We start from the raw sequence: 27,814 nt of genomic DNA, 5'->3' as shown, positions 1-27,814 counted from the left end.
AGCTCCCAGCAGATGAAAGAGGCACTGGCCTTACCTGACACTGTAGGAGGCATGGAGAATGCCCAGGCTGTGTCGAGGCTTAGAAGCAGCTGCAGGAACCTCCTCTAGGGAGCATTGAGAGCTTCTGTTTACCTGGAGTTCCGAGGACCCCGCAGGGGTCAAAAAGTGGAGTTCACTCATGGCCAACGGGCCGCAGAGACAGGGGAATTCTCTCGCCTGACCCTCCCTGGGGCGGCTTCAGCCGAGGAGCCAGAGGCAGACGGTCCCGCCTGCCCCTCACCTGGCCCTGGAGCCCCTCCTCAGGCCTTCCCAGTGGCGGGCCTGGGGTTTGGCCGTGGATGCCATTATCTGATGTACCTTTAGCCAGAGTGTGTCTGTGTGTTATCTCGGCAGCGGGCAGAGCACACAGCCCGTGTTTGTGGCAGGGCTGGCCAGAGAGGAATGCTGGGAGCCAGACCAGAGGTTGCCTAGCTCTGGGAGACAGAGAACGTTGGCCCTGGCCGGCAGTGGTTAAGTCCAAAGGAAGCTGCAGAGACAGGCGCAGACACCACTGGGCCCCATGGCTGAGGAGGCCCCACAGGAGACAGGGCTGGGGGACAGGGCTGCTCCCCAGGATGACTCGGTGAGTGATGGGGAGTCACCACGGTCCTGGTGGGAGGGGGCACATTGGACCTTTCTCTCCCTCACGAACTTTCGGTCCTAAGTCACCAGCAGGACCACAAGCAGAGCGAGGACGTGACAGCAGGACTCCACTTCCTGGGCATCAGAGGGCTGAGGGGAGCGGACTCAGGGGCCAGGGGTTGGTGGGGGGCCTCTGAGGTCACTTCCTGTCCTAAGACGTGCTCCTACAGGGAAATGATGTTCTTGTTTGCGACCTGAGCCGATCTGGCTTCTTTCCAAATGAGACTCCAACACGGAAATGCGCTCGCACCTCGCGGGGATGTTGCAGTGTCTCCTCTGTCCGTGTGGCTGTCAAGTTCAGAGCCTCAGTGGCAGCAAACTGATGAGACAGGATGGCAGAGGACTCTGTGGGAACATCAGAATTTATGCTCCAAATACGGCAGGCGGTCGTAAGATCCCGGAGAGAGCTGGAAGGAATACACGACACGAGGGGGCCAAGAGGTACAGGGTCTCCGCCGTCATTTTACATGAGAAATGTTTGCCTGAAAAATGGCCTTTGACTGAAATCAGGATGTGGGTGGGGTTTGAAGCAAGGAGTGAAATCAGAAGACAGAAAGGAAGCAGATGCCCACCCTCCACGCCCACCTCATGCCACTGTCCCATCTGTCTTCTCTGGCTGTGAGTGGGCTGAGGGGTGGGGACAGAAAGACATGAAGGGCCACAGGCCACCTGGACTGGCCTTGAGTGGCTAGGACCTGACTTCAGCCAGGGCTCAGGAACTCACCCCTCCCAGTCAGCTCTGCAGACACAGCAGGTGACCAGCTGTGCTCTGGGAATACCCCACGGGGCCGACCCCTGCCGGGAAAGGATTCCTAGGAGCCGTGACTGCAGTGCTTGCTCTCAGCCTGAACAGGAGACAAAGTCCCCCGTGGCTTTGGGGACACTTTCTAGAAGGTCTGACAATTCAGCCGCCACCGCCTGGGATGCAAAGAACTGCCCGAATCTGACATCCAGGAATGTGTGCGGGCCCTGCCATTTCCAATTGCCTTTTCTCCACTCCCGTTATTCAAGGTGCCAAGCGACAGTTTGCCCCTAACATTTATGGAGCCTGGAACAAGAGGCTGAGGGCTATGTACCCTATGTCTAGATATTTAAAAGTTACCAGTCAAGTTAAGAGCTATTAAATAAAATAGTTTTTATCCCCTTAGCTTGACATACCTTCTTCACAATGTGCAAGGCCAGGTGTAAATTGAAAAATTCTAGGATTTGTGGCTTCCAGCCCAAGCCACAGCCTGTCTCCCTTATCTGCCCACACCCAACGCCACACATGACCACACACACCCCTACGTGGTCACCCCATCCTGCCCACCCACATTCCATCCATACCCTCCACAAACAAATGCCCCTCTGGCCTGGGGTGCCCAGGAGGATAGGCCTGAGATGAAGTTCATGCAGCCCTGGGAGTGGGCTTGTGGCCACCTGCACAGGGAATTCTGGGGTCGCAGGTACGTAGAATGGCAGGAGCCCTCGGCCCACAGGCTCTTCAGTCTGTGGGCAAAAGCCCGGCCAGAAGAGGACAAGAGGGACTGAGGCCTGTGTGTGGAGTCCTCAGCATGACACTACTTTTCCAGGGCACCCAGGAACTTGGGTTCTACGCTCCCCGAGTTTCCTTCTCCTCTATGCTTCTGACTCAGGAATCTGATCAGAAGTTAATACGAGGAGAAATTACAATGTAGCCCAGCAGCAGCCGAGCTGGTTACCTACAAATAAACCTGCTTTTGCTTTTTTGGGTGTCACCTGTCAGAAATTCAAGTGATGTTCTGACAGTCATACTGATTAAGATGTCAGCTGAACAGATATTTAAGCATTTGAAAAATACAGAGAGTTTGTCAAAACCTCAGGAAGCCTCTAACAATCCTTCCTGGGAGCCAAGGAAAATATTTCAAAATGGAACAGAGGTGGTCCCCAGCCTAGCCACGAATTCTCTTCTTCTGAAAGTGGAGCGGTCTACGCAGCTCTGGATAGCACAGGCCCTTGATGGTGGCTGGGGCCCCTGGCTGGCCTGCGCCTGCCGACTTAGCCCAGGAGCAGGGAGCACGCACCTCTCTCCTTCCTTTCATCTGTCTTCCCATCTGACACCTCTTTCCCCAGGGCCCCAGCACCCTCCACCTCCTCCAAGCTCCCACCTGGAGAGTGGAAGCCTCTAGGCTTAAGGTCACCACCACACACTGCTCCAGACTCCAAAGTGTCCAGCCCTCCTTTCTCAGCAGCACCTCCACCTCCAAATCTAACCTGGGGAGATTCTGGCCCAGCTGTTTGTTGCAGAAGCAAATTCTGAGCTAATTCATACCTTCTACAATTGACCAATGTTCCTCCTGCAGATATTTACCTTTTAAGAACAAACAAGCAGGATGCATGTTAGCCCAAATGAGTCTCTCAGCAATGGACAGACTTTCTGATGGTTTAACCGAATACAATAGGAAAACTAGGCAGTGGGAATGCCCGTTGTGCAGGTGGTGACTGAGGGGCAGGGCTGCAGGGCCGACCCGCCGGAATCCAGAGCTACCCATGACCTCCCCACCAGCTTCATTCTCCATCTCTGAGGGCGTGACCCTCTCGCCTCCTGCAGCTGGGGGTCGAGGTGAGAGCGGAACTCTGGACTTCTCCTCAAGGACACACTCTCTCAACTTGACAACATATTTTGAAATATTTCAGACAAAGCAGTTTAAAGAATGGTGAACTAGGGTTTCCCTGGTGGCGCAGTGGTTGAGAGTCCGCCTGCCGATGCAGGGGACGCGGGCTCGTGCCCCGGTCTGAGAAGATCCCATGCCGCGGAGCGGCTGGACCCATGAGCCATGGCCGCTGAGCCTGCGCGTCCGGAGCCTGTGCTCCGCAATGGGAGAGGCCACAACAGTGAGAGGCCCATGTACCGCCAAAAAACAAAAACAAGAATGGTGAACTCCCATACCCATCACAAATTACCAATAGCTTTGAAGCCCATCCACTCCCCCTACCCACCATGGACCCTTCCCTCCTGTAACCCTTCCTATACCCCAAAGACAGTCCTTCTGCTGACTTAGCTGTTGATCTTTCCTATGTTTTTCTATATAATATAGGATCTATACTGTACTAGTTTAAACATTAAACAAGGTAAGTAGCTATGGTCTGCTGTTTCCACACTCTCCCAGAACTCTGGGGGTACTCACAGTGAGCCTGCAGCAGACTGTCCCCCGGATTTACTTCCCTCCACTTCCATTGGTCTCAATGTCCCTTTTAAGGACCTTTTACCTCCAACATTGCAGGGATGCTTTGACAAAGACTGCTGGATGTTATTTTCACAGAAGTCACAAGCCATGTTGTTTCCACATAAAGCACACGGACGCTGTGGAGACAGTGAAAATATAGCCTGATTGGGTGCTCAAGGTCAGCCTGCCTCTACGTCTGCCTGTCTTGCTCCATCCTCATCACCTGTCTCATCCACTGAAATCTAAGCTTCTCAAAGACTGTTCTTTTCACAGTCACACCCCAAACTCAAGACTAAAGCATGATGTGGGCCCCCATAAGTATTTGTTGGATGCTTGATTGATTGATTGAAGGAACACATCAGTGGGGGAATGGCAGCTCTGAGGGGAGATCGGAATCAACAGGAACTTATCAACAGGAACTTATTAATGAATGTGTACTTTCCCCTGCACTGCTGCAATGAAAGAAAAATTGAATATGTTAAAAAAAATAACAGAAATCTTATGAGGCAGGTTCTTCCTTGCTTGGGCCTCAGTGATTTAAATGATTGAATTGATAAAACAGAAGGAACTCAGATCTGCAGATGGTTAATATCATTCGAAGTTATCAGCTGATACCATGAAGCATTGATTTGTTTGATGTACATTCAAATAAAGCAGCACTCCAAAAACAGCAACAAGATGGTGATGAGGAGGAGGATGACAACGATGGTGATGACAGGGACTTCCTCTAAAATCTCCCAACAGCATTTTGAAGAGCTTTGTTGTGAAAAATCGTTACCAAGATAAGATGCAACTCCTCTAATGGTAGTGTCTTCACAAGTACCGAGCACTAGCTTGTTGACAGCGGTCTTCCTCTCACATGCTGGGTATGGAAAGTCTGTTTGGCATCAGGAGATACTAAGCCAGATGCAGGGAAGAGAGAGTTAAAGGCCAGCCCCCAGCCCAGGTCTTCTCTGAGCACAGAGGCTCACGAAGCTCTCCCCAGTCCAGGGTCTGGGTCTCTTCCAAGAGAGATCTGCGTTCAGCTTCCAGCAGCCTGCGGTTGAGCTTCTCTGGGGCCAGAGGCTGTGCTGGAGGGAAGCCCCAAAGCTCTCTCTGCAGGGAGGCGGAGCCCTGCCCTCATGGATGCTCCTGTTTCCTCAGAGCCCTTGGGTTCCTCCTGCAAATCCATCTCTTGTCCACTCAGATCTCACCCACGCTAGCTCCTGCTCTCACCTCTCTGGGTCTCCTCTCTCTGTTTTCTCCTATGTCCTCCTCCTTCTGAAGGAGCCCCCTCACCTGTCATGTTTCCCGGCAGGGCCTCCAGGACAGCGTGTTCTCCTCTGAAAGTGACAACAGCCTGTACTTCACCTACAGTGGCCAGTCCAATACCTTGGAGGTCCGAGATCTCAGCTACCAGGTAGAGGCACACCTGAGTGCAGGTGGGAGGAGCAGGCAGGGAGGGCCAAACAATTCCCCAAGTGGAAGGGAAGGGTGAACCCAGCTGGGGGCCCTCTGCCCTAAGGACGGAGTCCAGGCCACAGTGATACCTCACGTTTTGGCTGCAAGCACCACGGAGACGTCCGTCAACTACACATATTGGAGCTGGAGGTTGACAGACATGAAAAAGACAATGAGACCTTTGTTAAAACATAAAGCCAACCATGTGAGCCCGTGGGAAAAAATCTCTAAAACTCATTTTTAACTTTATATTTTGAAATAATTTTAGACTTTTGAAAAAGTTGCAAAAATAGTGCAGAGTTCCCATATACACTTTGCCCACCCTCCCCTAATTTTAACATCTTGCTTACCCATAGCACAGTGATCAAAACTAAGAAATTAACCATGATATAATACGATTAACCAAACTACAGACTTTATTCAGATCTCATCAGTTTTACATACATATATATACACATATGTGTGTGTGTGTGTATATATATATATTTTTTTTTTCTTTTTGTAAAATGTACTTCCCTGGAGCTAATAAAATATCAGAGTGCAAGGACTGCTGCCCTTTCAGAGGCTGTCAGGAATCTCCTGGTCAGATTCTAGGACCCCTATTTCTCACGCCTCCCCAGGGCCAGATACGAGGTGGCCCAGGCAGAACATGCTGAGACCTGGGATGGTAAACCTCGGAGGCCCAAGTCTGGCTTCTGGGGAAGTGAGTTAGAACAAGCTGACAAGCCCCACCATAACCTTTCTCTGCTCTGCCACTTACTAGCTGTGTGACCTTGAGCAAGCTACTTCACTGCTCTGAGCCTCATCTGTAAACAGGGATTATAACAGTACATACGTTATAGTAGGTTTGCAATGAGGACTGAATGATAATGGATATAATAAGCAGATGAATACAATGCCTTGCACACAGTAAATGCCCGGTAAGTTATTAGTAAATTACTATTAAATAAAAGCATTGTTTTGCTCCACATTGTGTTTTTTTTTAATATTTTTATGTTGTGTATTTTTTTTTTAGGCTGCATTGGGTCTTTGTTGCTGCACGCGGGCTTTCTCTAGTTGCGGTGAGCAGGGGCTACTCTTTGTTGTGGTGCGCGGGCTTCTCACTGCGGTGGCTTTTCTTGTTGCAGCGCATGGGCTCTAGGTGTGCGGGCTTCCGTAGTTGTGGCTTGCGGGCTCTAGAATGCAGGCTCAGTAGTCGTGGCTCACGGGCTTTGCTGCTCTGCGGCATGTGGGATCTTCCCAGACCAGGGATCGAACCCATGTCCCCTGCATTGGCAGGAGGATTCTTAACCACTGGGCCACCAAGGAAGTCCCTCCATGTTTGTATTTATTTCTGTTCTGCTATTACACATGCTTCCCAAGTCTTCTCTTCAGACTTGGAAATGGCAGCTTCGGGTTCTCAGCATGGTGGGGTCCACCTCCATGTTTGGTAGAACCTGAGTGGGTGACCCCTCAGTCCTGTTTTGTATCAGCAGGAGGATGTCTCCTGGAGGGAGCTGAACAGAAGTGAAGCTCTCTGAGGAACCTTTTCATGTCTCCCCACAGGTGGACATAGCCTCCCAGGTGCCTTGGTTTAAGCAGCTGTCTCACTTCAGGATGCCCTGGACATCTCACAAGGACTCTTGTGAGCTAGGCATTCAGAATCTGAGCTTCAAAGTGAGGAGTGGACAGATGCTGGCCGTCATAGGGAGCTCAGGTACCAATAAGGGCAAATAGCTGGGCAATGGGTTCTCTCTCTCCTGGGATGCAGAGTGGTCCCTCAAACAAACAGATGCTCTTTACAGAACGCTTTGCTGACCAGTAGAATAATATAGCAGAGTGATAAGAGCACAAGTTCTGGGTCTGACAGCTGGGTTCAAATCTCAGCTCCTCCATTTACTTGCTCTCAGGCAGTCACTGCCCTTATGAATCATGAGTGGGCCTCTTACAGCTACAGTCAGAGTTTTGGTCCTTCATTAATATCAAGGTAAGGCCTTTCCAAAAGCATCATGCAGCTTTGGAATTGAATATTCTTTCCAGGGTACTCCTCCACCACAGGAAGCACTCATTGATTGCTCCCCCTGAATCAGATTCCTGTTTTGGTCAAACAGTGGGTAGGCACAGCCCCTGCCACAATTCACTTCTCAGATACCCCAAGTCTTAGCTCAACCTTCAACCATCTGCAAAGATCCAGATTTTTGGAGTGCTTCAAAAAGTCACTTCTGGGCTTCCCTGGTGGCACAGTGGTTGAGAGTCTGCCTGCCGATGCAGGGGACACGGGTTCGTGCCCCGGTCCGGGAAGATCCCACATGCCACGGAGCAGCTAGGCCCGTGAGCCATGGCCGCTGAGCCTGCGCATCCGGAGCCTGTGCTCCGCAACGGGAGAGGCCACAACAGTGAGAGGCCTGCGTACCGCAAAAAAAAAAAAAAAAGTCACTTCTGCAGGCCAAACTTAAAAGTGTAGAATGCCAGAACTGGAAGGGGGCTTGGAGAACAGAGTTCTTTCCCTTCCACTGTATTCTACCTTTCTTTCTCCTGACCAGCCTGGAAGCATCTTTAGAGGAGGGTTTTCAAACTACCTAGTTCTCAATATTGCTAGAGTATCTTCCTGCCCCATACCACTCCCCCTTCATCTGACAGATGAGAAGACCAAAGTTTAGAAAAGAGGAATGATGTCTAAGGACATACATTTAATGCAGAGCAAGAACTAGAACTCTGGTCTCCTGGTTCTCAGATGATGAAACAAATTCAACTGATTAAATTTTAAAGATCTTACTGACTTTATTCAACGAGTCATGAATTGGGCAGCAATCCAACTGGCAGACAGAAAGTAGCACTGGAGAGCTGTACGAAATGAAAGACTTTTATAGGCAGAAGGAGGGAGGACAAGGAAGTTATTCTAGCAAAGGGCTGATTGTTTTAGGCAAGGTCACCTTCCTTTGGGGGACAGTAGGGGTCTATCAGTGCTTACCAGGTAATGTCAGATGGGCTGGTTTAAGATTCCACTCCCGGGAGAGATTGAAACTGTAATTAAGTTAGGTATTAAGTCTCAGTCCGGTGGTGTGCGGCTTAGGACAGGTGACTCCATTTGGGGTTTGCTGTTACTTTCTTTCTTTCTTTTTAAACACAGATCAAGGCATTTCTCCCTTACACAGTGTTAGAGGGAGCACTTTATACCTTTCAATTAATCATTTCCAGAAGTAGAGATTACTCAACTTTTTGAACATTTTAGTCTTTAGTCTTCTGATGCGGAAAAGTTCTGTTTATTGTCTAACCGAAGATCAAATGCGACGATGTGTGCAAATGCACTTTGTAACCGAAACAACTCCCACAGATCAAGTCTCGCCAACTTCTGGTCCTGCCCCTGCAATTCGGATCTAAACAAGAAAAATGTGCAAACTTCACAGGCCAATTTTGTTTTTGTCTGTAACACCTGGTGGCTTTTCTGGTTATACCTGCTTTTTCTCATGAACTGAGAGTCGAGGGGGCATATGGGCCTTACTAGGCACTTCCACAAAGCTGAGTGTCATGATTGTTAATCCTGGCCACACACAGTCCTGCAGCTGTTAGCAACCCTGATTTGCGGCTGAAGAAAAGGGCAGTCGGGAGAGGCCAAGCAGGAATCACACTGAGCATCTCCAGAACTTTCGACTCTAGGCTCAGTGTGGTTTAGCTGCAGGTTTACTTGGCTGAAATTATTTAAATGATTTCTTAGAAAGGTTTACCAATTATACCACCTGTGATCTATACTCCGCTCACCAAAATTATAACAGTAAAGTGAAACTAATTAAAACAGCCCCCCAGGCATTTTAGCTTCTTCTATAGAATCAGCAGTAGTGCCAAAGGCGAATTAATTTACTGATTTGGAGATTCCAGCCATTTTATAAGGGTCTTGAATGCCTGTGGGTGTTTTCTCCTGGTTCACAGAGGATCTCCCCAAATATACTTGGCAACCTCCCCTGGAAAGGCTGCCCACACCTCCCACGGTTTTGTCTAGGAAATGTAGTCACCCTGCTCCCTGACTGGGAATCCTAAGGTCCCTGTAAATGTTAGCAAAGTCCCCCTGCGCTCCCAGAGCCTGGACCCTATGATGTCCGAGGCTGAGCCAGGAGCAGGGCCAGAGCCCTCCCCTCTGGTTTCTCTCCTGGCTATTTTGTGCCACCTAAGTTCTCAGGGACCTTGAATGAGGTACACCCAGGAGGCAGCGTACAGGTCCCCTTCCACCCTGAGAACCTCCAGTAGGTAAGCAGCCGGATCACCGGGAAGGCCTCTGGAACTTTGTTGCACTGGGGGCAGGGGGCTGCCTGCGGAAGGCCTGGACTTGTGGTAAGGAAGCGCTGTTACACTGTGTATTGGAGTTTTCCCTGTTTAAAACAACTTGAAAAATTCGCCCTCCAAAAGGAGTTTGCAATAAGGAAACCAAACCCCCACCTGGGGGAATTGGACTGAGCTATTCCCAGCACCTTTGCAAGAAGGCCTTCTCAGAGCCTGAACCCTATTTGCATTTACAGTTCAAGTGGCTGCCAAAGAAAGAGTCTCATGGAATCTCATGGAAGCTGATCCAATCTGACACTTACGTCCCCAAATTGATAGCAATCACTATGTCATTCAGAAGTGGATGGTGTTAATTTGCGAGTCATGGATCCTTTTTTTTTTTTAAGAGTGGAAGGTACTACTGAGAAAAATGAGTGCAGAGGGTGTAGAGAAATTCAGAACCCATATGCACACTGTACTGTAGTTTTAAAATCATTTCCTCATTTATTACTTCTCTGTTTTTCTCCCTTTCTGAAAATACGTTCCAATTTTGCATTTTTAAGAGACACCCTATTAATTCTCCAAAATTAGTTCTTCCCACAACGCCAGCTTCTGAGCCAAATGATGTTTGAATGATGAAATGTTGCCGGCATGTTTGCCAGGCAAAAATAGTTAAGCTTCACAGTGCAATTAACACCAGCCTTGCTTGGAAGGGGGGGGGGGGCATCGCTCCAGGCATAGGCAGTCATGCGGCAACTAGGACTCCAGCCTTCTGTCACGCAGCCACAGGCCGACGTGGCCTGAACACCCCGCACCCCCAGGATGCTCAAGTTGGCTGCCCCAGGCAGGTCTGAGAGCTGTGCCACCTTCCCTGAGGGCTGGTTACATCTGCAAGGACAGAGCAGTCTGGAGAGCGCACAGGCGGCAGTGGCTTCCAGGCTGGCCCCCGCAGAAGCTCCGCTCTCAGGGATACTTCTGGTGGCTTCTCAGGCTGTGGGAGAGCCTCTTTGCTGGATGTGATCACCGGGCGAGGCCACGGCGGCAAGATTAAGTCAGGCCAAATCTGGATCAACGGGCAGCACAGCACGCCCCAGCTGGTCAGGAAGTGCGTGGCTCACGTGCGACAGCACGATCAGCTGCTCCCCAACTTGACCGTCCGCGAGACCCTGGCTTTTGTTGCCCAGCTGCGCCTGCCCAGAGACTTCTCCCAGGCCCAGCGTGACAAAAGGGTAACTAACAGACCCCAGTGACCCCCAAGGAGCCAAAACACCCTTCCCCTCCCCGTCCCTCACTTCCTGCCTCAGGGTCCGGCCACAGGTCAAGTTTGAGCGACGCAGCTCACCATCTGTCCGTCCGAAAACGTCCACCGTGCGCTCAGCCCTGCCCCTCCATCCCCCGTTTTCCTTGAAAGTCCCATCTCAGCCCCAAATGTGTGATGAATATTTGCTCACTTGTTTTCCGGTTCTCCGTGCGGGCAGAAAGCCAGGGCATGGCCACGTTCCCAGTAAGTGGTGCTGTGCTCGGCACATGGGAGCTGCTCTGGATGTGTGGAAAGAATCAGGGAACAAACGTTGAATCGGGGAAATGAAGGCTGGCGCCGTAAACCCAGGCGTCTTTCCACTGTGGGTCGCCACAGGCCAGGCCGCGAGCAGGCCGGCGCAGCCCTCCTAAACCCGCAGGCCCCTGCCTCCCAGGTGGACGACGTGATCGCGGAGCTGCGGCTGCGCCAATGCGCCAACACGCTCATGGGTAACTCCTACGTGCGGGGCGTGTCCGGGGGCGAGCGGCGCAGAGTCAGTATCGCAGTGCAGCTGCTGTGGAACCCAGGTGAGGCAGGAGGGGCCTGCACCGCCCGCCTGGCTTAATCCGGTCCAGCCGGAGCCCTGCCCCTTAACCAGGCTTCTCTTTGTTGGGAAGGAATCCTCATCCTGGATGAACCCACCTCTGGCCTCGACAGCTTCACGGCCCACAACCTGGTGAAAACCCTGTCCAGGCTGGCCAAAGGCAACAGGCTGGTGCTCCTCTCCATCCACCAGCCTCGCTCCGATATCTTCAGGCTGTTTGATTTGGTCCTCCTGATGACGTCCGGGACCACCATCTACTTGGGGGCAGCCCAGCACATGGTCCAGTATTTCACGGCAGCCGGCCACCCCTGTCCCCGCTACAGCAACCCTGCCGACTACTATGGTGAGCCAGCCAGGCCAGAGGCAAGGAACAGGGCTCCCCTACACCCCAAACCCCGCCAGGAGAGAAACTCTCAGAAGCTTCAGGAGAACAGGACCGAGCATGGAGACAGGGGGGCAGATGGGGTGTATTACAGGCTTCAGTTTGCCAAGCATCAAATGCTAGGAATGGGGGCCTGAAGAAAGCAGCTTCTGACATAGCCACCCTTGTGTGCATGACAGATAAGAACCTTCGGAGAGCTCCAAACCGGAGGAGATATAATCCAAGAGAGTTTGGATCCATTTCTGGAACTGTGGTCTTCATTCAGATTCTGTAGGGAAACAGGATATTAGAGGTCGGAAACCACCAGGAAATCTTAAAGCCGTGCCCTGGTTCCCCCACAAAGGCAGGGAGCCCAGAGGCTCTGGGTGGTGGAGGGGGACCCAGGGCCCAGGCCAGCTCAGGGCTTTTTGGTGGTCTTGGCCAATGAATCTCTAGGTATGAAAATTGCGGTCAGCACCAGAGATGCCTTTCTGCTTGGGGTCCTGAGGCCTCAGCATATGGCCCTCAATTCTTGTGGGGACAGTTGCCTTTCCAGGTGCCCACCCTGAAAGCAGGTGCCTGGATCCTGAGTGCTGAGGAATGCTGTGGCTGCCGGACAGGCTGCGTGGTTGTACCAGGGCTGGGGAAGCAGCAGCTGGGGCTTGTCCCAAACATAGGTCACCTGGAGCCCAGCCTTCCTCCCAGGATGGCCTGGTGTAGCAAGGGCCTCCCCAGTAAACATGATGACAAGGACCAGCTCCTTGAGGGCAGACACTGTGCCCACAGGTGCCAAGCACCAGAGGGTGTCCCTTTGACCCTCACAGCCCTGCCAGGCCACGGTCATCTTCATCCTTATAGATGAGAAAACTGGAGTCCTTATAATCAGGCGGCAGAACTGGGCCTCCCACCTCCCAGCCCAGCCCCTCCCAGACTCCAGGCCCTGCTGCCCACACCTTCCTCCCGGCATCTACCCTCCAACTCTCCCCTAGGAGGACAGGCCACTCTCTCTGGCCCACCAGCCCTCGCCCTCTGCACTCACTGCCACTGTGTGAACTCACCTAGAGGTCACCCTCCCTCCCTGTGCCCACGTGCCAGTTTGGCTTCCTGCCAGTGTGTCATCCTCTGGCCGGTCACCCCCAGATAAGGGGGTAGAGGGCACCTGCCAGCCTGGCCTTTGGGAACAATATGCTGTAGCCCTAGAGAGAAGTTACCAGAAGTCAGGCGCCCAGATCTGAAAAAACAAATTTTCTTTTTCTTAATTTTATATTATTATCATTTTTGGGTGGCGGGGGGAGCTCTCGCCCACAAACCCTGGGGCAGATGGCCCTCACGGATCCGGGCCGCACGGTCTGGCAGAGAATCTGGCGTTTGAAGCTAGGGCCCCACACACTGAAGGGACCTTTCATGGTTTACAAGGCCTCTCCGAGACGTTATCCCGCCTTGAGATGTGTCATGAAAATGGGAGGAGGGAAGGGGCAGAGAGGTTAAGAGGGATCCCCTGACCAAGGGAGGGATGGAGGGAGGAGAGGCCTAGGAAGGCCCTGGCTGTGACTGGCGGGTGTGCCCTTCTGGCATTTCAGGGGCCCCGGGAGAGGAGGGCTGTGGTCTGGGGCTACCAGGTGCTACCAGCGGGGGTGACATGGAGGTGCGTGCGGCCCAGCCTGTTCTCCAGCTGGTCGTGCTGGCTCCCTCCTCCCGGGGCACTGAGAATTATACTTAATATTTGGCCAGACCCTGACACCCTCCAGCCAAAACATTCTTCCCTTTTGGGCAGGCTGCTTGGGAAGCCAAAATGACTAATTCGCATTGAGAACTAGAGCTGCCGGGAGCCAGACTGCTCAGCCTCCCCGTGGCCAGCCCGCCTTCTCCCCGTGGTGGGCACGCCCGGGAGGCTGAGTCCTCATCACAAGCTTCTTGGACGGCTGGAGTTAGAGCCAGGGCATAACTGTGCTGTGGCCTTGGGCTCCAAAAGCCCAAAGCCTCCTTCTCTGTCCTGGGGATGTCCCCATAATAAGCCTGCTTGGTGGGACCAGTGCCAGTGTTCACTGGCCCTTCTCCCGAGGAAGGCTCTCTGTAGACATCGGGGACAGTCCTGGGCATCTCTCTGCCTCTCTCTGCTCTGACCGTCACTTCATGGTCCACTCTCAGAAGGTGGGGATCATGTCCCGGGGGCCCCGGGGGCTGACCAGTGTCATGGGCTGTGAGCACCTGCGGGGCCCGGGTCGCCCTCTGCTTACAGTGGACTTGACCAGCATCGACAGGCGAAGCCAAGAGCAGGAAGTGGCCACCAGGGAGAAGGCTCAGTCCCTTGCAGCCTTGTTTCAAGAAAGAATACGTGGCTTCGATGACTTTCTGTGGACAGTGGAGTCAAGGGAGCAGGGTGTGGGCACTTACGTGCAGAGGTAAGGCAGCCAGGTGGCCCTGCGTGTAGAGCGCCCTGCAAAAGGTGGACGCCCCCAAGCCCCCATGACACTCTCTGTCTCCTGACAGCCCAGCTTCCCCGAGGGACACCAACCCCTTACAGCCTCCCACTAAGCTGCCTGGCCCCCTACAGCAGTTTGAAACGCTGATCCGGTAATTGCCATTTCATCACACACACACACACACACACACACACACACACACACACACACACACACTCCCCGAAAGTCTTTGATGTATCAAATTAAGCCCTTTGGATCTAAAGTGAATTTGAAAGAGGAATTTGAATTTGAAGAGGCAGAATCATTTGAAAAAAACCAGCACCAGCCCTCCATGTGCTACAGAGCATTCCTCTTCCTTTGATTATTTAAACAAAATCAAAATTTCCTTGATAGCCAGATGCTCGTAGAAATCACCCAGAATGACTATGAAAAATTCAGTTGATACAGGAGACCCTCAAGTAGAAAGGGAAGGTTCCTTGATCCACCGGCCCTCAGAGAAAACCAGACCTGAGTGTTTGGTGTGAGTCTAAGATGTTTCCATGCACATAACCATTTTAATACATAAATGGGATCATACGTGTTGTTCCGTAACCTTTTTTCCCCCCCGCCTTAGAATAGTGCCTCTGCCTCTCATCTGGTTAGGTCTTCCTCAGGGTTTCCAAATCTAGCCATAATTCATTTACCCAGTAAGTCCATATTGATGGTCAGATTACCTTCAGTCATTTGCTATTACAAGTAACTCTATGACAAACATCCTTGTACATACACCTTTACGCTCTTGATTGTTATTTCCTCAGGATAACTCTTTAAATAAAATAGCAAGGTGATACAGTGGTGATAAAAGTCATAATCATTGACTGAGTACCTACTGTGAGACAGATGCGTTCATCGATTTTCTCGTTTGATCCCTCACAGTAACTGTGAGGTGGGCACTGCCCTCCCCATTGTACAGAGGAGAAAAATGAGCCTTACGGAGATTCAAGGACATTGCCAAGGTCACAGTGCTGGTGCCTATTGTCCCTTGGCACATCTTTATTCTGTTTTTTAAGTCGTCAGATTTCCAATGACTTCCGAGACCTGCCAGCCCTCCTCATCCACGGGGCAGAGGCCTGCTTGATGTCCCTGATCATCGGGTTCCTCTACTATGGCCATGGAGCCGTCAAGCTCTCCTTCATGGACACGGTGGCCGTCTTGTTCATGATCGGAGCTCTCGTCCCTTTCAACGTGATCCTGGATGTCATTGCCAAATGTGAGTGTGGCCTGCTCTCCATGACCCACACGTGGAGGAGCATCGGCCATGCCATGAGCTGGTCCAGGGCCGGCCTGTGTTCCTCTGAGCTCCTGGAGAAGACGGGTTTACTGAATAATTTCACCCTGACTGTGAAATAAAAGATGATGGTTGTTTTTCAAGTTCGAACATTAGTATTAGTATGCAAATGAGAACAAATTACCAAGGAGTCTGAGGCATTCCTGTCCTAGCAGGAGTTATACTGACAGCAATGCAGAACTCACAGAATTACAAACATCTAAATTAGGATCTAAAATTGCCTGTTTTTTAAAAAAAATACATGACATTGAGGCAGTAAAACTATTTTTAATTGTACTAAGAGAGACTCAGAAACAGAGACGCTGTAAATTAATTTCACTTTTTCATTCTCCTTTTCTCCCCTTTCTAGGTCACTCAGAGAGGGCGCTGCTTTACTATGAACTAGAAGATGGGCTGTACACTGCGGAGCCGTATTTCTTTGCCAAGGTGACTGGTCAGGCCTGAGAGTGAGTGGCCACCCTGGGTAGGAGGAGGAGCAGAAAAAGCTGCTCCACGTTGTACAGAAGTTACAGGGAAGCGTTTTGCTGAACTGTGGGGCCATGCATCATCTGTGGTTACAAATGCCACGTTGCTCTGGGGAGTTTCAGAGACTTGATATTGTTTAAACATTTACTACAAGGCCAGGACTATGGACCAGGAATGACATTTTTCTGGTCCTCAGAAACCTAACAAAGAAGAGGTGGGAAACACCTAGCATACTTCACCTCTCCAGTCTCACCATGTCCCTGGGAAGTGGGTCAAGCAGGTGTGACTGTCCTCATTTCAAGGAAGCAGAGGCTCAGAGAGGTTATGTGGCTGTCTCAAGGCCACACAGCTATCAGGTCTGGGCAGGCAGGGTGGGGACTTGAAACCAGGTCTTAGGAGCTCTGAACTGCCCCAGAGGGAGCACATGACATCTGCAGGGGGAAGCCAGCAGTGAGCTCATGCTTGAGAGTCCCACACACCCACGCCCACCAGCCCTCCGTGCTGCAACCCCGATCAAACCACCAGGAGGGAAGGTTGGTGTCACTGGGGGCTGCTACTTTTGAACATTTAAAGAACAGTAGCAGATGAAGGCATTGGCTCCACATCCTTGCAAGGTCTGTCCTTCGCAGATCCTAGGGGAGCTTCCCGAGCACTGTATCTACATCATCATCTATGGGATGCCTACCTACTGGCTGGCCAACCTGCGCCTGGGCCCCGAGCCCTTCCTGCTGCACTTCCTGCTGGTGTGGCTGGTGGTCTTCTGCTGCAGAACCATGGCCATGGCCACCGCCGCCCTGTTCCCCACCTTCCACATGTCCTCCTTCTTCGGCAACGCTCTCTACAACTCCTTCTACCTCACTGGGGGCTTCATGATAAGCTTGGACAACCTGTGGACAGGTGAGGCCTGCTCCCCTCACCTGGTAAAGCTTCTTGAGGCCTTCTGTGGCTGGATTGGCCTGCTTTCCCCTGGAGATGAGAGCTCAACCCTTAGGTCCGACTTCTGGGAGCAGGTGCCAAGGGAGTGGCTCCACACAGGGGGAGTGGGGCGTGGTGCAGATGACACCTTCTCATACAGCCCGGCTGACACCCAGGGCCCACCCTTGACTCTCCCTCACCCTCCAGGTCACCAGTGAGCCAAGTCAGTTCTGCCTCCTGTGTCTTTCTGAAGTGTCCTCTTGCCTTACCCCCCAACCCTGGCCCCATCAGCCCATCGTGGGCCACTGTGATAGGCCGGTATCTGTGACCCTGGTTCCTCCATGTCCCCTCTCAACCCTCATCCATGCAGCACGAGCTTCCTAAGGTGCAGATCCAGCCACTGCTTTCCCCGAGTGTTCCTGGGGCTGCTCATTCCCTGCTGCCTCCCCCAGCTCTTCTGAAGCCCCCAGGACACTCCATGCTCTCACGATGGAGCCTGTGCATCCCTTCTCTATAGGAATGCCACCCGCTCCCATCCACAGGCCTTTCCTGTCCTGTGCGATCAGGGTTCCTTCCTCCTCCTCCTCCCTGAACCGTGATGCCTCCGCAGGGTCAGGGTGCAGACTCAGTAATCTCTGGCTTGGGGCTGCTGAGTCTCCCCAGTCCGTAAGCTGTGTGAAGCTGAGCACATGCTGGACACCTGACACTCTCTGGGGTTATTATGGGTCAAACGTGCGGTGATCCTGCAGCCACTAGGTCCCTCTGCCCCAGTCCATGTCCCGAGCTTCCCCTCTGCCCGTTCACCCTTTTGTTCTCACCCCCCACCCCTCCTTGCTCCCTCAGGGGACTTGCTGTCCTTGGGTCAGAGCCACCATGGCCACTCTCCAGGCTTACTTCCCAGGGAGCAGATGATTAGACTGTGTGAGTAATGTGACTCTCACCGCCTCCAGTGCCCGCGTGGATTTCCAAGATGTCCTTCCTCCGATGGTGTTTTGAAGGGCTGATGCAGATCCAGTTTGGTGGGCACACGTATCACCTGGCAGCTGGCAACATCACCATCCCTATCCCGGGAGACATGGTAAGGAGCCAAGGCTTTGGACGCTAAAGAGATGGCAGCCGTCTGAGCATGTTCTTAATGAGCTCACTGATGTCTCTTGTCCCCAGATCCTCAACGCCATGGGCCTGGGCTCATACCCTCTCTACGCCATCTACCTCTTCATCATAGGCATCAGTGGTGGCTTCATGGTCCTGTACTATATGTCCTTAAAGTTCATCAAACAGAAGTCAAGTCAGGACTGGTGATTCACGCCCAGACTCCTGCCCGCCGGTGGGGGACTCGAGAAGGCCCTTCCACTGCACTTTCTCCCAAGGAGACCCTTCCCAGGCACAAAGAGGACCGTGAGAACACAAAGCTCAGCTACATCCTGTCCACAGTGCTGCAGTGGCACAGGCTGGCCACAGGATGGCAGTAGAATAAAGACAGTCGAAAGATATTTCTGATCCCCGGCCAGAGCTTGCGATTTACTGGGAATGTGAAAACCATACTTGGGGACACCTACAGTATCGCTAATTTATTTCCTTTTGATATGTATTTGCATAGGCAACTAATACAAGACAGGAGCAAATTAGGTATGAATCGAGTAGTTAGGCTATACGGAAACAACAACATAATAGTTAGTGGAATATTTGGCTTCATCTTCCAGGGTCCTCAAACTCTGTTGAGCCATTCTCAGTATAGAAAAGGACCTAAAACATACCAGCGAGGTACCATCCCTTCTTTCTGGGTGAGGTAATGGGCTCCAAAAGCCAAACTGAACAATTAAATATTTACTGAGCAATTGCTCCACACCAGGTTCAGGGCAAAACACTTTATTTATTTGGATCACGTCATTAATTTCTCTGTTAAAACAACCCTTTGTGGTGGACAGTATCCTGTTTTATAGATGAAGAAAGAGAGGCACAGAGTAATTGTCTGCTAAGTAAGGTCACAGGGCTACTATGTGGTGGAGTCATGTGGGGTCAGAAAGGCCTTCGAGGCCTTTAGGAGTTAGTGGGCAGAAGGCAAGTCTGAGCCACTGTGAGGCTTGGAAGCCAAGGAAGGCTCCAGAAGATGAAGAGGTTTATAGACACTGTGCCAGCTCAGCCAGGACTCTTACAGTTGCATCTCACTGGCCCTGGCTGAGTCTCAGAACCAACCTGGAACCTTCCACAGTGGCTCAGTATGGGATGGAGCAGGCCCAGGTCACATGCTTCATGCCTGAGCCTTGAGGACAAGCTGACCCAAAACAGGTGCACAGAAAGCAGGCAGGGAATGATCCCCAAAGGAAAACCAGAGTCTGGAACCAAAAGAAGGGGGAAGGTGGATGTTTAAGAGGCAAAGAGTGAATGTCCTCCATGGGTTTCCTAGGCCCTTGCTACTTTGAGTGCGGTCGCTGGGCCAGCAGCATGGGTGTCGCCTGGGAGCTAGTTAGACTGACAGAATCTCAGGCCCCACTGAGACCCGCTGAATCAGAATCTGCATTTTAAAAAGATCCCCAGGAGATTTGAATATACATTCAGACTTGAAGAGCAGTGCTAGCACACTTCCCTTATACAATACAACCATCAAACTTGGGATATTCATGTAGTGAAACTGTAACACTGCACGTGTGTCACTTTTATATCGCCACCATCCAAAGGGCAGACATCATTCAAGACTCACTTACTTTGGCTATTTTGGCTATTGTGAGTCTTGAATGATGTCTGCCCTTTGGATGGTGGTGATGTAAAAGTGACACATGTGCAGTGTTACAGTGCCAAAGCAATCTTGAAAAAGAAAAACAGAGCTGGAGGAATCAGGCTCCCTGACTTCAAACTATACTACAAAGCTACAGTAATCAAGACAGTATAGTACTGGCACAAAAACAGAAATATAGATCAATGGTTCAGGATAGAAAGCCCAGAGATAAACGCACACATATATAGTCACCTAATTTATGACAAAGGAGGCAAGAACATACAATGGAAAAAAGACAGCCTCTTCAGTAAGTGGTGCTGGGAAAACTGGACAGCTACATGTAAAAGAATGAAATTAGAACACTCCCTAACAGCATACACAAAAATAAACTCCAAATGGATGAAAGACCTAAATGTAAGATCAGACACTGTAAAACTCTTAGAGGAAAACATAGGAAAAACACTCTTTGACATAAACCACAGCAAGATCTTTTTTGACCCACCTCCTAGAGTAATGAAAATAAAAACAAAAATAAACAAATGGGACCTAATGACGTAAAAGCTTTTGCACAGCAAAGGAAACCATAAATGAGACAAAAAGACAACCCTCAGAATGGGAGAAAATATTTGCAAATGCAACAACAGACAAAGCATTAATCTCCAAAATATACAAACAGCTCATGGAGCTCAATATCAAAAAAATAAACAACCCAGTTAAAAAATGGGCTGAAGACCTAAATAGACATCTCACCAAAGAAGACATACAGATGGCCAAGAAGCACATGGAAAGATGCTCAACATCATGAATTCTTAGAGAAATGCAAATCAAAACTACCGTGAGGGGGGCTTCCCTGGTAGCACAGTGGTTGAGAGTCCGCCTGCCAATGCAGGGGACGCGGGTTTGTGCCCTGGTCCGGGAGGATCCCGCATGCCGCGGAGCTGTTGGGCCCGTAAGCCATGGCCGCTGAGCCTGCGCGTCCGGAGCCTGTGTTCCGCAGCGGGAGATGCCGCGACGGTGAGAGGCCCGCGTACCACACACACACACACACAAAAACTACAGTGAGGTATCACCTCACACCAGTCAGAATGGCCACCATCAAAAAATCTACAAACACACACCTGGAGAGGGTGTGGAGAAAAGGGAACCCTTTTGCACTGTTGGTGGGAATGTAAATTGATACAGCCACTATGGAGAACAGTATGGAAGTTCCTTAAAAAACTAAAAATAGAACTACCATATGATCCAGCAATCCCACTACTGGGCGTATACCCTGAGAAAACCATAATTCAAAAAGAGACATGTACCACAATGTTCATTGCAACACTGTTTATAATAGCCAGGACATGGAAGCAACCTAAGTGTCCACCAACAGATGAATGGATAAAGAAGATGTGGCACATATATACAATGGACTATTAGCCATAAAAAGAAACGAAATGGAGTTATTTGTAGTGAGGTGGATGGACCTAGAGTCTGTCATACAGAGTGAAGTAAGTCAGAAAGAGAAAAACAAATACTGTATGCTAACACATACATATGGAATCTAAAAAAAATTAAAAAGGTACTGATGAGCCTAGTGGCAGGGCAGGAATAAAGACACAGACATAGAGAACAGAGTTGAGGACATGGTGGGGAGGGGGAAGCTGGAGCAAAGTGAGAATAGCATCGACATATATACACTACCAAATGTAAAATGGCTAGTGGGAAGCAGCGACAGCACAGGGACATCAGCTCAGTGCTTTGCAATGACCTAGAGGGGTGGGAGAGGGAGGGTGAGAGGGAGGCTCAAGGGGGAGGGGATATGGGGATATATGTATGCATACGGCTGATTCACTTTGTTGTACAACAGAAACTAACACAGTATTGTGAAGCAATTATACTCCAATAAAGATCTATTAAAAAAAAAAAAAAAGACTCACTGTTCTGACAATGTCCTTCATAGCAAAAGGATCCAGATCAGGATCAAGCATTGGATCTAGTCGTCAATTCTCTTTGGTCTCTTTTAGTTTAGAACAATCATCAGCTTTCCTTAACTCCCATGACCTTGACACATGAAGATTTTGTAGAATATATCTAGATTTGGTTTGTCTGATATATTTTCATGATTAAATTCAGGTCACGCACCTTTGGCAGGAATATCACAGAAGAGATGTGCTTTTCTCGTTACATCCTATCAGTGGCGCATGATTTCGATTTGTCCCAAACTGATGTTGTTCACTTTGATCACTTGATCAAAGGAGTAGTTGCCAGGCTTCACCACAGTCAACCATTTCCCCTCCTTTTGTAATTAATAAGCATTTGTAGGCAGGTATTTAGAAACTGTGTAAATGGCCTATTCTTCATCACTTTCCATTAATTCATTTTTAAATTTATATCAATATCAACTTGTGGTTTCCTGGTTTATTCAATGGTTGTAATCTTTTACCATCATTATTAACTTGGATGTTCAGATTGTCCCTGATGTGGCAATGGGAGCCCATTCAAGCTGGCTTCTGCCTCCTTTGACAGGTCCCCATCATTCTCTGAACACTTTCACAACAAAGTGTTTCAGGCTCATCATGTACTTTCCCAACCCCTAGTCATGGAAGCAGACATTTCTCTAAAGAATCTTGGTTCCTTTCAGTGGAAAATGGTATTTAGAAGCCAAGATCTGAGTGATAAGTATGCTCATTGGTACTGGGGCATTACTGTTCCCAGGCCCTCTCAGTGGACAAAGCTAGGGACTATATGTATGCATATATATGTTTATGTGTATACATGTGTATGTCTGTGTGTACAGACATACACACACAGACACATCTGTCCAAATTTTTACATATATATTTTTTCCCCACATTGATACATCCAATTCCAATCTACCACCACAGAGTTGAGACTAGTTTTTGTCCGTTTTTGCAATTATAACTCCCTCCTCCAATTGTAAGAAACCTGGCTTCCACTAGCCTTAATATTTTCACTCATTTAATTAACCTCCAATACGTAACCAATCTCCCAACTCCACTGCATGTCTTCCCCTGTGTGGACACCTTGCTAAGGCCCTAACTCCCAAATCAAGTTGTCCCTAAGTCTGCAGAGGTGTCCTTCTCACCCTACTCTGGCCCACCACAGTTCTCCCACTCCAACTCACACCCCACAGCCACTCCCAACCACAGTGTGGTCAGCTAGTGGCTTCAGGCCTGAATGGAGAATGGAGAAGGAGGAAGAAGACTGGGTTTTTTCTTTAACTCTCCAGTGATTCCAGAGTGAAGTGAGGGTTGACAGCCACTGAGCTACATCACGTGACGTCATGAGTGTTAGAACCATTCAGTCTTTTCTTCCTTTCTTTCTTTGTCTCTCCCTCTCTCTCTTTTTTCCCTAGAGCAGTGGTTCTCTACCTTGGAGCTTTAACAGATGCCAATATGGACCCACCCCCAGAGATTGGTTCCACTGGTCTGTTTTAAAAAAAAATGCTCCTCAGGGCATGTGAGGCCAAGGAGAAGAACCACTGTTCTAGAGGCGTGCACACAGTTCAGTGAGCCCTCCCTGCATTAGAAGGGTAGAGATCTGCTTCTGTGTAATTACCACAAACAGGGGTTGTGAAGAGAACAGGAAAAACATCCTTGGACATAAATCATAGCAGTATTTTCTTAGATCAGTCTCTCAAGGCAAAAGAAATAAAAAGAAAAATAAACCAATGGGACCCAATCTTTTGCACAACAAAGGAAACCATCAATAGAATGAAAAGACAACCTACAGAATGGGAGAGAATATTTGCAAATGATGCAACTGACAATGTGTTAATATCCAAAATATACAATCAGCTCATACAACTCAACGACAACAAGAAACCCAATCAAAAAAATGGGCAGAATAGTTATTTATTTCGTAAATAATGGACATTATTTACGAAAACAGGGAGCATGCTGGATTTGGCCTGAGGCTGTAGTTTTCAGACCCTTGGTCAACAGGCACATGAAAATATGCTCAACGTCGCTAATTTTTAGAAAAATTCATAGCAAAACTACAATGAGGCAGCACCTCACACCAGTCAGAATGGCTATTATCAAAAAGTCTACAAATAATAAATGCTGAAGTGGATGTGCAGAAAAGGGAACCCTCCTGCACTGTTGGTGGGGATGTAAATCGGTGCAGCCACTATGGAAAACAGTATGGAGGTTTCTCAAAAAACTAAAAATAGAGCTTATTTTGATCCAGCAATCCCACTCCTGGGCATATACCCAGAAAAGATAAAAACTCTAATTTGAAAAGATACATCCACTCCAACATTCATAGCAGCACTATTTACAATAGTCAAGACATGGAAATAACCCAAGCGCCCATCAACAGACGATTGGTTTAAGAATATGTGGTGTATATGTATACACAACAGAATACTACTCAGCCATAAAAAAGAATGAAATATTGCCATTTGTGTTAGGAAACTGTTGACTGAAACCACCCACCTTGGCCAGGCACAATAATAACTGCTCTATGAGTTGTCTCACAACAGGAGGTCCTGATAAAGAACTCGGTGCTGCCCCCAAAAACTAACCAGAAGAATTCAGGAGGGGCCAATAGGAGGGAGGAGATGCCAGTCCATAATATGTCCTGCCAAATTCCTAGAAACCCTCACAATGGAATCCATCTTGGCTGAGAGATGCACATGCCACCAGGAAGGACCTTGAGTCAGACCACATATGGGCACGAGGAAGATGATTGGCTAGAAACAACCCAGAAACTAACCCCATTACCATAAAACCTGAGACTGCAAGTCACATGGCAGAGCAGTTCTCCTGGGTTTCCTTACCCTGCTGTTCTTCACCCAGGCGGCCCTTCTCAATAAAGTCTTTTGCTTTGTCAGTCCGTGTGTCTCCTCTGACAATTCACTTCCTAGTGTTATACGAGAGCACACTCTCGGGCCTCAGAAGGGGGTCCCACTCTGGTAACATTTGCAGCAGCCCAGATGGACCTAGAGAATAGCATACTGAGCCAAGTAAGTCAGACAGAGAAAGACAAACATTACATGATATCACTTACATGTGGAATCTAAAAAATAATACAAATGAACCTATATACAAAACAGAAAGACTCATAGACATAGAAAAACTTATGGTTACCAAAGGGGAAGGGGAGGGGGTATAAATGAGGAGTATGGGATTAGCAGATACAAACTACTACACATAAAATAGATAAGCAACAAGGATTTACTATATAGCACAGAAAACTATATGCAATATCTTGTAATAACCTATAACGGAAAATAACCTTAAAATATATAAATGAATCACTTTGCTGTACACCAAAAACTAACACAATATTGTAAATCAACTATATTTCAATTTAAAAAAAAAAAGGCAGGGGTTGCAAGTTTTTCCCATTAAGGGTGAGACAGTAAATATTTCCTTTGCAGGCCATACAGTCTGTCGCAAATACCCAAGTTGGCTGTCGTAGTGTGAAGGCGCCACACACAACTCTGAAGTATGGGTGGTGTGGCTGTGTCCCAGTGAAACATTATTTATGAAAACAGGGAGCAAGCTGGACTTGGCCCGAGGCTGTAGTTTGCAGGCCCTTGGTCAACAGGTAAAGGTTTTGAAATTGGCATTTTAAGCCCTCCAATTGCAAGTTGTGCTGACGGGGAAATTTTAATTAAGCAGAAAATAATTACCTATATTAACTCAAATATTTCCTGAGGTGATTTTTTTAAACGGCTTCCGTTCCTATAAAGATTATTTAAGACACAATCATGCCCTTGGTCAAGCTGATCTCCCTGGTCAGGCTCACAGAAGTAGATCTTGCATTTGTTTTCTTCTTTTCTTCCACTCTCTTGTTTTGATCCCAGATGAAACAGCTAGCAGCAGTGCTATTTAAAGCTACACCAATCCGAGTGTTAACTACAGACCTGGGGCTATAGGGGTTTCTACTGAGATGCACATTAGTCACTTGGCAGAGTTTAGCACAGCTGCCCTGAGCCACTCTCCTTTGGGTCCAGTCATGGATCTGGAGCACCGAGCAGACTCCGAGGAAGAGAGCGAGGGAATGGGATGCTAGGATGCAGGAGTGAGGAAGCATCTTACTGGTGGATCTGTGCTTATTTGGAAAATACATCCCATGCTCGTGCCTGAAAGAAGGCATCCTTATTTGCAAATAGTCTAAACTAGGTAATTCAAATCTCATCTGTCATTTGTTTTTGATAAAATGATTGGTTCTTCTAAAGTGGCCAGGCGATAGAGCAATATCCTGTCTTTATTCCATGGTCTGCCTGAGACAGCCTGGGCGGAGGTAGGCAGATGGAGCACAGCCCATTTTCTGGTGGCGGCCCGGGAACAGCCATGCATGTGGTGTTAGCAGCTTAACAGTTAAAACAATGATGTTTTAAGCGGTGGGTTAAGATTTTAATACACCAATTCAAAGGATGGATAACACTTCGCAGCTTTTCATGTAATAGTCCTCACAGTTACCGTTCGTGCGGTGGTCTTGTCTTTTCGTGAAATTGGAGGTGTTCCTTTTTCCCCCAAACTCTAAAAAGCTCTATGGCCCCATGTTAAAAACAAAGCTTTGTTTTTGTTGATTCCACTCTTGCACTGTACTTGTACTCAGCTTGAGTTGTCTGATTTCATCCCACATTTGAGAGCCCTCTTCCTCCTGGCAGCAAATCCAGAAATGCTAACATGTGGGCACACAGGGTTTGAAAGACTTCTCAACTCTCAACCCCAGTATCCTAGATCTGAGGTAAAAAGTGGCACCTCTATCTCCTATAATTTGTGTGAGGAAGAAACCCCCCAATGCGTCTCAGAAACAACATGCCTTGGAAAGGGGGACAGGTGATGTGCCCACTGATTCAATCAGTGATGCTTATTGGGCACCTACCAGTGCCAGGCTGTTCTAACTGGTGGGGCTGCAGAGCACTGGGAGAGCTCAAGTTCTTGGGGGAGGAAACTACAAAAAGAAGTAAATAATTAAGAGAATCTCAGCAAGTGCACACAGGGGGCAGGGTTGGTGAGATCTATTCTCTAGTGAACTCTTGAAACATGGATCCCAAGAGCCAACCGTTGTCCAAATGAATGTGCAGAGGTGGCAGATCTTAAGTTGGTTAAGTGTTTTTTGCTCTACCTGGACCTGATGATGTTTATTTCATGCAAAAAAAAAAAAAAAGTGCCTATTTTGAATTTGCTAATGCAGCTATCTTATTTGTACCAAGGCTGCATAACGTGGGCTTTGTAGAGTCCACAAGCCTGAAAGGATACGTTTCTGTTGGAAACTCAAGCTCATGATGTCCAACAGCAAAGCGATAAGTTACCATGATTTTGTACCCCCTACAGCTACTATTTCGACCATACTTCAGGAATGTTGCTTTCACTTACAGAAACTCTACAAATATTGGTTTTTCAAAAAGGCAAATACTAAATGAATATTGTTTGCTCGAAGACATGAAGAAAAATGTGCACAGCACACACACTGCAGACAGACTGGAGAAATAAATTGTACCGGGAAGCACAATTTGCAATATAAAGCTCGCTTAATAATTTATTGGAACTTGAAAACTCAGTGATTATGCCAGGCACTGGGTATTTTGATTAACTGGTAGAAAATACAGTGCTAGCTGTCCAGAGACTGCAAACACTTGTATTAATGTGAAAGGTTTTAAAAAAATATTCCTATAGTTTAGAGATTCCAATTTGATTAACTGGATTTTTAACTGAGTTTAGGCTGGATTCCATCGGGTTTTTTGTAACCTCAGAGTAAGTACATGACTCTCAAAGTCCTGGCCATGTGATATTATCGCTGTGATTCTGTGCAAATTAACTTCCCTAAGTTTCCTCAATGTGAACATCAGGCAAGAGGGGCACCTGACACACGGTAGAACCCACAGAACTGACCACTGACAACTCATGAATGTGCTAAGCTGGGGACACACAGACAGGAGACAAAGAACTGATCCTCAGTGAGTTTACAACCTGTGTGGTCGGTACTTGCTGCGTTTTCAAGTGGCTTCAGGGGGGCCCTGGAGAGAGAACAACTAATATTCCTGGTGGGAGAGGGGACACTGAAGCGGCCTCAGTGAGCATTCGCAAGCGAGGAACAGGAGGAAGAGGGGAGTGTGCTGAAGACAGCCCTGGTGGAGTGGAGCCCAGTCATCCGTGCAGCTGTAAAATGCTCCCTCTGTCTGACACTTAGAGCAAGATAAAACCCCCTCTGTTGTAAGTGTCATTCACCACACACCCAACTCTAATTCTTGCCAACTTTG

General features: G+C 48.9%; 2 protein-coding genes across 2 annotated transcripts in view; one reads left to right on the top strand and one right to left on the bottom strand.

Annotated features, from left to right (window-relative positions):
- Nucleotides 1-1,351, bottom strand: part of ABCG5 (ATP binding cassette subfamily G member 5) — a 37,296-nt gene extending 35,945 nt beyond the window's left edge. The window contains exon 1 of the mRNA XM_049696010.1: nucleotides 35-1,351. Within this exon, the coding sequence (XP_049551967.1) occupies nucleotides 35-180 (146 nt within the window). The 5' untranslated portion in view covers nucleotides 181-1,351. The remainder of the gene's footprint in view (nucleotides 1-34) is intronic.
- ABCG8 (ATP binding cassette subfamily G member 8) lies at nucleotides 446-18,887 on the top strand. The gene is made up of 13 exons (XM_004265007.2): nucleotides 446-622; nucleotides 5,164-5,265; nucleotides 6,852-7,002; nucleotides 10,530-10,768; nucleotides 11,234-11,366; nucleotides 11,457-11,726; nucleotides 13,984-14,146; nucleotides 14,235-14,318; nucleotides 15,217-15,416; nucleotides 15,844-15,920; nucleotides 16,589-16,856; nucleotides 17,825-17,952; nucleotides 18,039-18,887. The coding sequence occupies exons 1-13, from the start codon at nucleotides 560-562 to the stop codon at nucleotides 18,174-18,176; spliced, it is 2,016 nt and encodes a 671-aa protein (XP_004265055.2). The 5' UTR covers nucleotides 446-559; the 3' UTR covers nucleotides 18,177-18,887.
- Nucleotides 18,888-27,814: the final 8,927 nt, after the last annotated feature.

Source organism: Orcinus orca, chromosome 13 (genome assembly GCF_937001465.1).
Source record: "Orcinus orca chromosome 13, mOrcOrc1.1, whole genome shotgun sequence".
Classification (NCBI taxonomy): domain Eukaryota; kingdom Metazoa; phylum Chordata; class Mammalia; order Artiodactyla; family Delphinidae; genus Orcinus; species Orcinus orca.
The sequence above is the reverse complement of the archived record's forward strand: the minus strand, read 5'-3'. Positions and strand labels throughout refer to the sequence as shown.

Bases quoted from the DNA above. Each gene is read 5' to 3' on its own strand.
- ABCG8 (XM_004265007.2), top strand. From the start codon at position 560: ATGGCTGAGGAGGCCCCACAGGAGACAGGGCTGGGGGACAGGGCTGCT. The intron at 5,266-6,851 runs GTAGAGGCACAC...GTCTCCCCACAG, and splicing joins TCCGAGATCTCAGCTACCAG to GTGGACATAGCCTCCCAGGT. The intron at 14,147-14,234 runs GTAAGGCAGCCA...GTCTCCTGACAG, and splicing joins GTGGGCACTTACGTGCAGAG to CCCAGCTTCCCCGAGGGACA.